The sequence below is a fragment of the Schistocerca gregaria genome, chromosome 8, assembly GCF_023897955.1.
Source record: "Schistocerca gregaria isolate iqSchGreg1 chromosome 8, iqSchGreg1.2, whole genome shotgun sequence".
NCBI classification, from domain to species: domain Eukaryota; kingdom Metazoa; phylum Arthropoda; class Insecta; order Orthoptera; family Acrididae; genus Schistocerca; species Schistocerca gregaria.
In genome coordinates, this window is record NC_064927.1 from 482,410,174 (window position 1) to 482,424,372 (window position 14,199).

General features: G+C 44.2%; 1 protein-coding gene across 1 annotated transcript in view; it reads right to left on the reverse strand.

Moving 5' to 3' along the window:
* Window positions 1-14,199, reverse strand: part of LOC126285257 (uncharacterized) — a gene marked incomplete at its 5' end in the record, with an annotated part of 554,477 nt that overhangs the window by 124,374 nt on the left and 415,904 nt on the right. The window contains one exon of the mRNA XM_049984551.1: window positions 11,483-11,618. Within this exon, the coding sequence (XP_049840508.1) occupies window positions 11,483-11,618 (136 nt within the window). The remainder of the gene's footprint in view (window positions 1-11,482; window positions 11,619-14,199) is intronic.

Sequence of the window (14,199 nt, forward strand, 5' to 3'; positions counted from 1 at the left end):
AAAAGATATTGTCACAACCCAAGGAGACGCGCTGCAGACGATTTCACGCTGTTAGCAAAGGCACTCCGGTCGGTCGTCTGCTGCCATAGCCCATTAGCGTCAAGTTTTGCTGCACCGTTCTAACGAGTACGTTTGTCGTACCTCCCACATTAATTTCTGCAGTTATTTCAGTCAATGGTGCTTGTCTGTTGCCACTGCCAACTCTACGCAAATGTCTCTGCTTTCGCTCATTGAGTGTAGGCCGTCGGTCACTGCGTTGTCCGGGGTGAGAGGTAATGCTTGAAACTTGGTGTTCTCGGCATATTCTTATCACTGCGGATCTCAGAATGTTCAATTCCCTATCGATTTACGAAACTGAGTGTCCCATGGTCTAGTTCCAACCACCATTCTGTGTTCGCAGTCTGTGAATTCCTGTCGTACAGCCACAATCACGCCGGAACCGTTTCCGTGTATCACCTGAGAGCAAATGACAGCTCCGCCAATTGACTGCCCTCTTATACCTTGTGTACGCTTTATTACCGCAATCAATAGATGTGCTTATCGCTAACCAGTACGTTTTGTCACCTCATTGTAGCAAAGACGGTTAACCCACGTGGAATCTGGGAGCCATTGCTTAATTAAAAGTGCTTAAGTGGCAATTAAGATAAAAAACGTCAACCAAAATGATATACAAACACTATCATGAACGGATGTTTTACCATGATTCTGCTACATTTATACATTGAAGACACTGAACATTAATGGCCCAGAATTACGTTGCATCATCCAAAACTACGTTGAATGATTAAAAGGAAAGTTCATGTCTATGAACTGTTATCAGCTAGTAAATATTTCATTTCAACATAAGGTGTAACAAAAGCCAGTTTCGCAGTTTTTCGCGTGGTTGTACCAGGTGCTGGCGCGCAGTGGCTGTTTTCCCAGTAAAAGTTTAAAGTAAATGGAATTGCCGTATGGCTAGTGCCTACCACCTGGTTGACCGGTCATCTGGAGCAAGTCTTTTAAGTTGACGCCACTTCGGTGTATTGATGGGGATGAAACGATGATGATAAGGACAATACAGCACCCAGTCCCTGGGTGGCGAAAATCTCCGACCCAGATTGGAATTGAACCTAGGTCGTTAGGTATGACATTCTGTCGCGCTGACCACTCAGCTACCAGGGTCGGACAATTTTCAAGTGAAGCCTGGCCGTTACACGTTGAGATAACACCTTGGAATTTAATTACCTTGGTTTTCTTGTTTTCGTACCTTATTCCGCACCAACTGTGGACTTGGAAATGTAGTCTAGTAAGATGGCAGCCGATCTGATATGTGCGTGAGAGTTCGAGGCTATCCTATAGAATTAGAGGACTTTAAGTCGAGTACAGGGCCGTAAGTACCCAGCAGCGCGGAATGGCTGCGCGGTTTGAGGAGCCATGTGACAGATGGAGCGGCTATCCAGCCAGAGGTTCGAGTCCTCCCTAGGGCATGGGTATGTGTGTTGTTCTTAGCGTAAGTTAGTTTAAGTAATGCGTAAGTCTAGGGACCGATGACCTCAACAGTTTAGTCCCTTAGAAATTCACACTGCGCGCGGGATTAGCCGAGCGGTCTGAGGCGGTGCAGTCCTGGACTGTGCGGCTGGTCCAGGTCGAGGTTCGAGTCCTCCCTCGGGCATGGGTATGTGTGTTTGTCCTTAACATAATGTAGGTCAAGTAGTGTGTAAGCTTAGGGACTGATGACCCTAACAGTTAAGTCCCTTAAGATTTCACACACATTTGAACATTTTTGAACGAATTCACACCCACTTGAGCATACGAAAATAAGTACCCAGTGGAGTCAAAAAGAAAATAGCAGCTTTCCTAGTGGGATGAATCAAAACATGATGAAAGTGCCACTGTAAAAATAATGGGGTTAGTGTTTAGGGTTTAATTAACACAGAGTTCTGATTTTCTTTTGGCTGTTATTAATAATCCGCTTCTTTCTCTTTCTTATTCGGATGTAATTAATATCGTGAGTTTCTCTATTGCTTTCCTTCACAGTAGAGACTATCTTTTAGCTGCCTGTGTGGGTTTGGGATAGGCACCCGTCGCATAGGGGTAGCCTATTTGACTTTCGCCCGTACTTTTTAATCTATACATCCAGTAAAGAGCGCCGGAAAAAAATTTTAACCGCACACTTCAACCTTCAAGAGTGGAATTAAAATGCGAGTTTGAATGAGTTACTATCCTCAGAGTAAGTAGGGTAGAACTGAGGACCAGTTGAATGGAGTGAACTGTATAATGAGCACAGAATATGGATTGAGAATAAACCGAAAGAAAGGTAAAGATTTTGAGTAATATCAGAAATGAAAATAACAACAATCTCAACATCAAAACTGGTGGCCTCGAAGGAGACGAAGTTAAGAATTTCTGCTACCTTGGAAGCAAAATAAACCATGACAGACGAAGAAAGGAAAATATTAAAAGCAGACTAACACTGGCAAAAATGGCATCACTGGGCAAGTGAGTTAGCTGGTATCGAACATTGGGCTTAAGATAGAGAAGAAATTTTTGAGAATGCACGTTGGGATCACAGCATTGTATCGTATTGAATCATGGACAGTGAGACAACGGAAACAGAAGAGAATTGAAGCATTTGAGACGTGGTGCTGCAGGAGAAGATCGAAAATCAGTTGGACTGGTAAGATAAGGAATTAGGAGGATCTCTACAGAATCGGCGACGAAACGAACATATATAAAACACCGACAAGAAGAAGGGACAGAATGATAGGATATGTGTTGAGGCATCAGGGAGTAACATCCATGATACTAGAGAGAACTGTGCAGGGAAAAGCCTGAGGGAGAAGACAGATATTAGAAAACATCCAGCAAATAATTGAGGACATAGTGTACATGTGGCACCGTGAAATGACGAGGTTGGTGTAGGTGAGGAATTCGTTGCTGCCCGCCTCAAACAAGTCACAGCACTGATGATTCAAAAAGAAATCGTCGTATTCCTTGAGCCTCACGCTTACTGTGCAAGGTCGCATTGTAGCCAAGGATTATGTGGCCATTTGGTCTGATGAAGCCCATAGCGACGTACAATGTTTGCTCCCCAGTATGGATGCAGTGTTCCAGCAGGACAGGACACCAGTTCGCATAGCTCGCATCGTTCAGGACTGGTTTGTGAGCACGTGGATGAAGCGCCGCATCTCGCCTATCAACAAGACTCACTAGAACTGAGTACTGTTGAGCCTTTGTGATCTACCTTTGAGAGAAGACTGCGTGATCGGAATTTACCTGCATCGTCGTTACCGGAATTTGCAATTATTTCGCAGGAAAAATCGTATAAGATTCCCTTGAAAAACATACATTCCTCCATTCCGAAACGAATGGGAGCCGTTCTGATTGCCAACGGTTTTCCCACACCGTATGAGGGCTGCTGATGAGTTGTGTTTCTGGTGTTTTCATAATTTGGTCCAGTTTCACGTTAGCGGCATTAGTGGAATCACGGTGTTTTTCACCTCGTGATTCTTCATCGCAACTCCATTGATCGTGACATGCTGAAGAACTGTGTATTCGGCCCTCGCTTGTGTTCACGTAATATGCAATTCATGGCTAGCGACTTTCAGTTTTGAGTTCTTTTTATTCGTTTCAGTGAAACATACCTCGCTATCTCGAGGGACTGGACAAACTCTTCTTAAAGAAAAACAAAACAGTAGTAATAGTTAAGAAATAATTTGATACGTTTCGCCGTTTCTGATTTAATTGGCAGTCAGACGGTTGCACGCGAAAATTCAAACGATCCGGCAGAGACGGTGTCGCCAAGGTGTTCTTCGTTTACATTAAACGTATTCGCAGTTGCCAATAAGGACAACCATCAGCAGTATAATGCAATGACGCCAGTATCAGCCATTGACCGACCAGATTTTCCGCTTATCGCAAGCTGGTGCCTTACCATTTAGCTGCCTAAGCACGACTCCCTGTCTCACGCAGACTTCCACATGTCTTCAACCATCTGTCTACAACCCGTACTCGTACATCCGTTATGTACATTCCCATACAGGGGAGGCGATTTACTTGAAAGTCGTTCGCTCGATGTCTTCTGATAAATACGATACCGCAGTGCCTGTCTTATTCCGGTTTACGCAAGGTTCCTTCAGAAATGCATTCATATACGTAACGGACGTACGAGTATAAGTTGTAATCACATTGATAACGACATAGAAGAGTTTGCTTCTGGCTCGGATAGCCTAATAGTAAGGCGACCGATCGCGATAAACGGGAAATCCGGTTTCGAATCCGAGTACGGTACAGATTTATACTGTCGTCATTGAATTATACAACAGATGGCTGTCCATATTCTCAACTGCGAATATATTTAATGAATTCCACAACGACTGTAGTCGCCGCAGTGCCTGTTCCTTCGGAAGTGCATGCTTATTCGAAGAAACCTTGCATCGTAAATCGGAGTAACACGGACACTGCAATATCGTGTTCTTCGATTAGTTTCCCAAAGCCGAGCATGATAGCTTAGCAAAAATTGGACATGGGACGGTAGTAGGGATCGAACCTGAGCAAACCGCTGAGCAGTCTCGTGCGCCATCATCAACGCTGTGTGAACAACTGGCACTATTTGTATCCGGCAGCATCCAGAATTTGCAAGGGAAACGGCGTTATCAATTATTCTCCGCGCGACCTTGATAGGGGTCTAGTGTGTTACGCTTATTTGTGGCACCCGAATAATGCAATGATACTAATGTAAACTAAAATGTAGCTGTTACATTGTAAATGATGTATGTCTCTAATGGGCTCTATTAAGCGGATCGCTGACTATCCACGACCTCAGAGCCAGAGATACTTCTTCTTGTCTGAGTTTGCTGTGTTGGAGCCCGAGAGCGTTTGGCGCACAAAAGTGTGTGTTTATCAGTCTGTGAGCGAAGGACCACGCAATAGACACTTTCTGTGGTGTGCTCTGTAAAGCCACCAAGTGCTAGATGATAATGTAGGAATATTCTCATACCAGTACTTGAAGTCTTCTCGCAGTTAAGGTAAAGATGTTAATTTTAATTTGAATAATTAACAGCCTCAGTTGCACCGTTTACCTATAATTTACCTAGGTTTCAGTCGGGATAACCCAACCTTCTTCAGAATAACAGTAACTACTGTTATTCTGAAGAAGGTTGGGTTATCCCGACCTATAATTTACCTAGGTTTCAGTCGGGATAACCCAACCTTCTTCAGAATAACAGTAACTACTGTTATTCTGAAGAAGGTTTGGTTATCCCGACTGAAACCTAGGTAAATTATAGGTAAACGGTGCAACTGAGGCTGTTGATTATTAAAATTAAAATTAATATTTAGATAGTTGCTGAAAGGGCCGCGAAATGTTGAAGATATTATAATATGTTAATTCTTTATTACTTTCCTTTAACTAGCTCGCTTGTGCATATGAGATGGCTGACAATTGGTAACAATAAGTTGAATCTTCAGTAATCCCAGAATATACGTAATCAGATTTGAGATGTAGACTAGAGAGATATTCTGCTTTTGTAATGTTTCTAATATATTTTAACACAGACGTACGCAATAACAGTAACTACTGTTATTCTGAAGAAGTTTGGGTTATCCCGACTGAAACCTAGGTAAATTATTGGTAAACGGTGCAACTGAGGCTGTTAATTATTAAAATTAAAATTAATATTTAGATAGTTGCTGAAAGGGCCGCGAAATGTTGAAGATATTATAATATGTAAATTCTTTATTACTTTCCTTTAACTAGCTCGCTTGTGCATATGAGATGGCTGACAATTGGTAACAATAAGTTGAATGTTCAGTAATCCCAGAATATACGTAATCAGATTTGAGATGTAGACTAGAGAGATATTCCGCTTTTGTAATGTTTCTAATATATTTCAACACAGACGTACGCAATATGACAATTTGTCATTATGTTTTTAGTTATGTTATGCAATACGTGCTGTACAAATCTTAATCTTTGTGACTAAGCCAGCAAAGAAAGTTTTCCATTTAGTAAAAAGGATTTAATTTTTCTGAGTAATGCGATTTCAATTGTCAGATATTTTGAAATGAAAAACTTAACTTCAAATACAATTTAACTACTGAAAATGTCAGTATTAGTAACTCACCCAATTCAGTATCGCCTTCCTGTTCAGGTCGTATGTTATCAAATACATAGCATTGTTCTTAAATGTTTTCATTTATCAGCCAAAAGAATTTCATGTATATTTCGAAGTATTACTGCCGGCACTGCGCACCGCTGAGCCTGTAGCTGGTGTATCTTTTCTTCTTCATGAGAGAGCAGAATATAATGCGATCCACCGTGCTGCTTCAGAGGCAACACAATTTTATTTCTTTATTATGTGCACAGGGACAAAGTAATCAGTTGGAACAGGGATAGTAGATTTAGTAGCTAAGGGGCTTAATGTATTTTGCAGGGACTGTATTCCTTTATTGGTACTGAGAGTTTCATTGCCCAATCACTTGGTATAAACTTTTGCTAACAGTAAGACAGTGTAAGCACATCATTTTCAGTTACAACATCCTGCACGCCAGCTCCAGGTTTGCATGCATTTCCATTTGAGGCATTCATTGAAGCATTTAAACAAATTTTGTTTTAAAGAACGTTAAGACCTACCATGCAACATCCTTAGAAACTTTTCATACTGTTCCTGACCATCCTGTACGTTTATACATCCTGAGTGTTTCTCCTAAGGGTCGTCAGATGCATTTCCTCTGGTGTTTTGGTAGATATTTGCCATTTCGTTTCTGTACTGAGCAGTTGGAGTCAGACTAATAAATTACTGCTCCTCACGTCTTTCATGCGAAGCTAAATGTCAACAGAAAGCGTTGGTTTGTTTCCCATTGAAGCAAAAATAATTTTTAAATCAGAATTTTAGGTGCCTATTCGACAGAGCGTTCAAAAATTAGTTTAGTCCGACATTCGTTTTATCGATATCGCTTAACAGGAACTGTAAAACATGAAGAATAAAGAGGTATCCAGTGGCGGCTCAGTAGCGCTGCAGGTATAGTGACAGCAGCCAGGGAGAACCAGTGCAGTGCTGACTCTATTGGGGCTCTTGTTATTCTTCCAATTTAATTATCCATGTCAGTACTTATCGATAAAACAAATATCGGTCGTGGCTAATCAAGGACCACTCTATGCACTGGGAACGTAAAATTCTGCTTTAAAAACAATTTTTTTGTGACGGGAAACAACCGACGCTTTCCATCGACACAATGGGTTATGGGTTGCATGAGAAACGTGATGAGCACTAGATGTTTGGACTGACTCCCGATACACAATTCAAAAACCAAATTGCAAATATCTGCTGAAACACCAGAGTAAAAGCTCCTGACGACTCTTAGGACAGGCACTGTGTATATATGTTCAAATGTAATGTCCTTTGCTGGCTGTTATTTTTCTGTAACTTTCCCACTGATGAAACTCCTGCCATGTGAAGTTTTCACGGACCACAGCCAGTAAAGAAGCGGGTGAGTGTCATTACTCGTCTGATATGGGAACTGTAAGAGGTAGTGATTTCTCCAATATTATTTGTATCATTCACCAGCTGCAGAGCAGTCGCTATAGCCACAACCAGGTATTTAAGCTTTCACATTCGTTGGCTTCGTCAACTCATAAACAAAGTGTTAGATTTCAACTTAACCTATACCTCTGCCTAACCTACAGATCAGTTCGTCAGCGTGGCCGGAATATCGAACTTTCACATCTGTTCGACAACTCACAACGAAACTGTCACAATTAAATCTCATACAACTAAACTGTCATATGCCAACCTCACTATAACCTAGTTATTAGTGACATTTCAGGAAAAAAACATTTAAGTACACAGAAGGACCAACGAAACTGCTGCACTTATCTAATATCGTGTATGATCCCCAGGTCACGTAATTGTGGCACAACACGACTTGGCCTGGACTCGACTAATATCCGAAGTAGTGCTGAAGGGAACTGACACCATGATTCCTACAAGACTGTCCATAAATCCGTAAGAGTACGAGGAGGCGAAAATCTCTTCTGAACTGCACGTTGCAAGGCATCCCAGATTTGCTCAATAATGTTCAGGTCTGTGGAGTTTGGTGGCCAGCGGAAGTGTTTAAACTCAGAAGAGTGTTGCTGGAGCCACACTGTAACATTTCTGGAGGTGTCGGGTGTCGCAATGTCCTGCAGAAATTGCCCCAATCCGTTGGAATGCACAATGGAGAAGAGTGATTCTGGAGTCGCAATTTTGGACATTTCTGGTGTAGCAATGTCCTGCAGGAATTGCCCAAATCCGTCGGAATGCACAATGGACGGACTGGGTGGGTGCAGGTGATCAGCAGGACCCTTCCGTAGGTATCACATGTCACAGTCGTATGTAGACGTATCAGAGGTCCCATATGACTCTAACTGCAGACGCCCCACACTATTACACAGGCCTTCAGCAGATTCAACAGCCCCCTGCTAATATGCAGGGTCCATGGATTCATGAGGTTATCTCCACTCTCGTACTCGTCCATCCGTTTGACACAAGTTGAAACAGGACTACTCCGATTAGGCAATATGTCGCCAATCTTCAACAGTCCAATGTCGGTGTTGACGGTCCCAGGCAAGGTGTAAAGTGCAGTCATGAAGTGTTCACCAATGGGCCTTCGGCTCCGAAAGCCCATATCGATGATGTTTGGTTGAATGGTTCGCACGCTGACACTTGTTGACGGCCCAGCACGGAAATCTTCAGCTATTTGCATAAGGGCTGCACTTGTGTGACGTTGAACGATCCTGTTCAGTCGTTGTTGACCACGTTCTTGCAGGATCCTTTTCCGGCTGCAGCAATGTCGAAGATTTGATGTTTTACCGGATTCCTGATAATCACAGTACACTCGTGAAATGTCCGTAAGGGAAAATCCCTACTTCATCGCTACCTCGGAGATGTTGTGTCGCATCGCCGAGTATAACACCTCGATCAAACTCACTTAAATCTTGACAACCTACCAGTGTGGCAGCAGTAACCGATCCAACAAGTGCTACAGACACTTGTTGTGTTATATGGGCGTTTTGGACCACAGCTCCATATTCTGCCTGTTTACATACCTCTGTATTTGAATATGGATGGTCGATTGTGTTGCCATAGGTGAAACCGATAACATCTGCGTTTTTTGTTGCATATTCATGTAATACGTAAAGAAATTTGAATATTTTAGTTGGACCACGTATTTCGCTTTGTGATAGATGGCGCTGTAACAGTCAGAAACGTATAAATAAGTACGTTGTATCACGTAACATTCCGCCTGTGCGGACGGTATTGGCTTCGTGATACATTACCCGTGTTAAAATGGACCGTTTACGAATTGCGGAAAAGGTCGATATCGCTATGGCTATTTTGATCAAAATGCCGAACTGGCGTGTGCTATGTATGCTGCTCGGTATTCTGGACGACATCATCCAAGTGTCCGGACTGTCCGCCGGATAGTTACGTTAATTAAGGACACAGGAAGTGCTCAGCCACATGTGAAACGACAACCACGAACTGGAGCAAATGATGATGCCGAAGTAGGTGTTTTAGCTGCTGTCGCGGCTAATCCGCACTTCAGTAGCAGCCAAATTGCGCGAGAATCGGGAATCTGAAAAACTTCACTGTTAAGAACGCTACATCAACATCGATTGCACCCGTGCCATATTTCTATGGACATTAATTGCATGGTGACGACTTTGAACGTCGTATACAGTTCTGCCACTGGGCGCAAGAGAAATTACGGGACGATGACAGATTTTCTGCACGCGTTATATTTAGCGACGAAGCGTCATTCACCAACAGCGGTAACGTCAACCCGCATAATATGCACTATTGTCCAACGGAAAATCCACGATGGCTGCGACAAGTGAAACTTCAGCGACCTTGGCGGGTCAATGTACGGTGCGGCATTATGGAAGGAAGGACAATTGGTCCACATTTTATCGATGGCAATCTAAATGGTGCAATGTATGCTGATTTCCAACGTAATGTTCTACAGATGTTACTAGAAGATGTTTCACTGCACGACAGAATGGCGATGTACCTCTAACGTGATGGATGTCAGGCACATAGCTCGCGTGCGATTGAAGCGGTATTGAATAGCATATTTCATGACAGGTGGATTGGTCGTCGAAGCACCATATCATGGCCCGCAGGTTCATCCAATCTGACGTCCTCGTAATTCTTTCTGTGGGGAAAGTTGAAGGATATTTGCTATCGTGATGCACCGACAACCGGATTTCTTTGTGTGGGGAAAGTTGAAGGACATTTGCTAACGTGATCCAAACACCTAACACAATGCGTCAGCCCTTTTTGAAATCAAATGATTCAAATGGCTCTGAGGACTATGTGACTTAACTTCTGAGGTCATCAGTCGCCTAGAACTTAGAACTAATTAAACCTAACTAACGTAAGGACATCACACACATTCATTCGCGAGGGAGGATTCGAACCTGCGACCGTAGCTGTCGCTCGGTTGCAGGCTGTAGCGCCTAGAACGGCAGGGCCACCTCTGGGGGACCAGCGCATTGTCAATACATGTGTGAACATTACGGAAGGCGAAATACTCGCTGTTGAGAGGAATGTCGTGACACGTATCGCCAAATGCATTGAGGTTGGCGGGCATCATTTTGAGCATTTATTGCATTAATGAGGTATTACAGGTAATCACGCTGTAACAGCATGCGCTCGCAAAAAAAAAAGTGTGTGAAATCTTATTGGACTTAACTGCTAAGGTCAGCTGTCCCTAAGCTTACACACTACTTAACCTAAATTATCCTAAGAACATACACACACACCCATGCCCGAGGGAGGACTCGAACCTCCCCCGGGACCAGCCGCACAGTCCATCACTGCAGAGCCTCAGACCGCTCGGCTAATCCCACGCTGTATGCGTTCTCAGAAATGATAAGTTTACAAAGATACATGTATGACATTGTAACAACCGAAATAAAATGTTCAAACGTACCTACGCTCTGTATTTATTTATCTAAAAAAATCTACCTGTTAGCAACTGTTGGTCTAAAATTGTGAGCCATACGTTTGTGACTATTACAGTGCCACCTATCACAAAGCGAAAAAAGTGGTCCGACAAAATCATCCGCATATCTTTACCTACTACATGAATATGTAATAAAAAATGGGTGTTCCAATTAAAAAAACGGAGTTGATATCCGTTTGACCTACGGCAGCGCCATCTAGCGGGCCAACCATTGCCTCATCTGGTTTCCCCCTTCAAACTAGACAAGTTTCGTTCATTGTAGTTTTTTCGTCTGACGCTTATTTCGTGAGATATTTGGCCCGATCGCGATCAATGGACCACCCTGTATAGGGTGAGAAAGGATTCTAGGCAGGATGAGCGAGGACAGGCACATGCGAACTGCTCTGAGACGATCCGAAAGTGAGAGTGGGTGTGAGGCGGTAAAATCGGGAGATGGGCCATGCAAGACGCAGTTGGCACTACGTAGAGATGCGGGCGGCCGCCGCGAGCTCACCGACTACGGCCATGTCGCCGGAGACGAGGTGCGTGTGGAAGGAGGGCGCGTCGGCCGACACCTCGCAGCTGTAGCGGCCGCTCAGACCCACGTCGACCCGAGGCAGCGTGATCTGCGTCGCGTTGCTGCGGCTCTTCTGCAACAGAAGCAACAGCCCGTTAGGGGTCCACACGTGTCATAACGGCAGATGTACACTACTGGCCATTAAAACTGCTACACCAACAAGAAATGCATATGATAAACGGGTATTGATTGGACAGATATATTACACTAGAACTGACAAGTGATTACGCAATTTGGGTGCATAGATCCTGAGAAATCAGTACCCAGAACAACCACCTCTGGCCGTAATAACGATCTTGATACGCATGGGCATAGAGTCAAACAGAGCTTGGATGACGTGTACAGGTACAGCTGCCCATGCAGCTTCAACACCATACCACGGTTCATCAAGAGTAGTGACTGGCGTATTGTGACGAGCCAGTAGCTGGGCCACCATCGACCAGACGTTTTCAATTAGTGAGAGATCTGGAGAATGTGCTGGATAGGGCAGAAGTCGAACATTCTCTGTGTCCGGAAAGGCCCGTACAGGACCTGCAACATGCGGTCGTGCATTGTCGTGCTGAAATGTAGGGTTTCGCAGGGATCGAATGAAGGGTAGAGCCACGAGTCGTAACACATCTTAAATGTAACGTCCACTCTTCAAAGTGCTGTCAATGCGAACAAGAGGTGACGGAGACGTGTAACCAAAGGCGCCCCACACCATCACGCCCGGTGATACGCCAGTATGGCGATGACGAATACACGCTTCCAATTTGCGTTCACCGCGATGTCACCAAACACGGATGCGGCCATCATGACGCTGTAAACAGAACCTGGATTCCTCCGAAAAAATGACGTTTTGCCATTCGTGCACCCAGGTTTGTCGTTGAGTACACCATCGCAGGCGCTCCTGTCTCTTATGCAGCGTCAAGGGTAACCTCTTCCACGGTCTCCGAGCTGATAGTACATGCTGCTGCAAACGTCGTCGGACTGTGCTTACAGATGGTTGTTGTCTTGAAAACGTCCAGATCTGTTGAGTCAGGGATCGAGACGTGGCTGCACTATCCGTTACATCCATGCGGTTGAGATGACATTCATTTCGAGTGCTAGTGATAACGAGGCCGTTGGGATCTATCACGGCGTTCGGTATTACCCTCCTGAACCCATCGATTCCATATTGTGCTAACAATCATTGGATGTCGAACAACGCGAGCAGCAATGTCGCGATAAACCACAATCGCGTTAGGCTGGAATCCGACCTTTATCAAAGTCGGAAACGTGATGGTACGCATTTATCCTCCTTACACGAGGCATCACAACAACTTTTCAACCGGCAACGCCGTTCAACTGCTGTTTGTGTATGAGAAATCGGTTGTAAACTTTCCTCATGTCAGCACGTTGTAGATGTCGCCACCGGCGCCAACCATGTTTGAATGCTCTGAAAAGCTAATCATTTGCGTATCACAGCATCTTCTTCCTCTCGAGGTGTAGCAATTTTAATGGCCAGTAGTGTAAGTATCTACTCTGACGTAAAAAGAATCGCAACTGAAAAAAGAAATAAATTTAGAATAATGAAATGTAAATATATTTGTCTAGGGAACATGTTTAAGTGATTAACGTTGTAACATCACATGTTAACGTAGCTGCGATAAAAGTCACTGAAAATTTGAATTGCTGGTAGATTGATAACCGGTCTAACTGCTAGAATTTTGAGTGCAAAAAATGTGTGGATTGTGTTCTTGATAATCCGGATGTCAGTTTGTGCAATGGTGTTCCATGTCTGTCGGTCGAGGTGGGTTAGTACAGGGACGGTTAATGCTGGTCGTGGATGACGCTGGCGTCTTCGTCCGATGATCTCCCGTATGTCTTCCATTGGGGACGTATCTGGTGGTCAAGCAGACCAAGGCAACCTGTTGACAGTCTCCAGAGCATGTTGAGTTACAAGAGCTGTCTGTGTATGGGTGTTATCCTGTTGGAAAACGTCCACTAAAATTCTGTTTATTAATGTTACCATAGCAGATCAAGTCACCAGACTGACGTACAAATTTGCAGTCGTGGTGAATGGGATAACCACGAGAGCACTACTCCTGTCATACGAAATCGCATCCGACATCATAGCTCCAGGTGTAGGACCAGTATGCCTACCACGCAAAGAACTTCGTTACAGGCCCTCAGTTCGCCTCCTCCTAATCAACACACGGCGGTCGCCGTCAGCGAGGGAGAACCAGCTTCATCAGAAAACCTAACAGACCTCCACTCAGCCCTCCAGTGAACTCTCGTTGGACACCACTGACGACTGAAGTAGCAAATGAGAGTCATTTGGGATCTGTGGAATGCACGCTGTTTTGCGTCTGGTTAGGAGCTGCCATCGAAATAACCGATTTGTAACAGTTCGCTGTGACAACGCGGCGCCAACTGCTGCTCGAATTGCTGCTGCAGATGCGATACCATGTGCCAGAGACATACGCCGAACACGATGGTCTTCTATCTCGGCAGTGCCACATGGCCGTTCTGAGACCGGTCTTCTTGCGATCGTACGTTCTTGTGAACACTGCTGCCAGAGGTTATGTAAAGTGGCTACGTCCCTGCCAGGTCTTTGTGCAATACCGCAGAACGAACACCCAGCTTCTCGAGTCCTGATGCACAACCTCGTTCAAATTCAGTGAGATACTGAT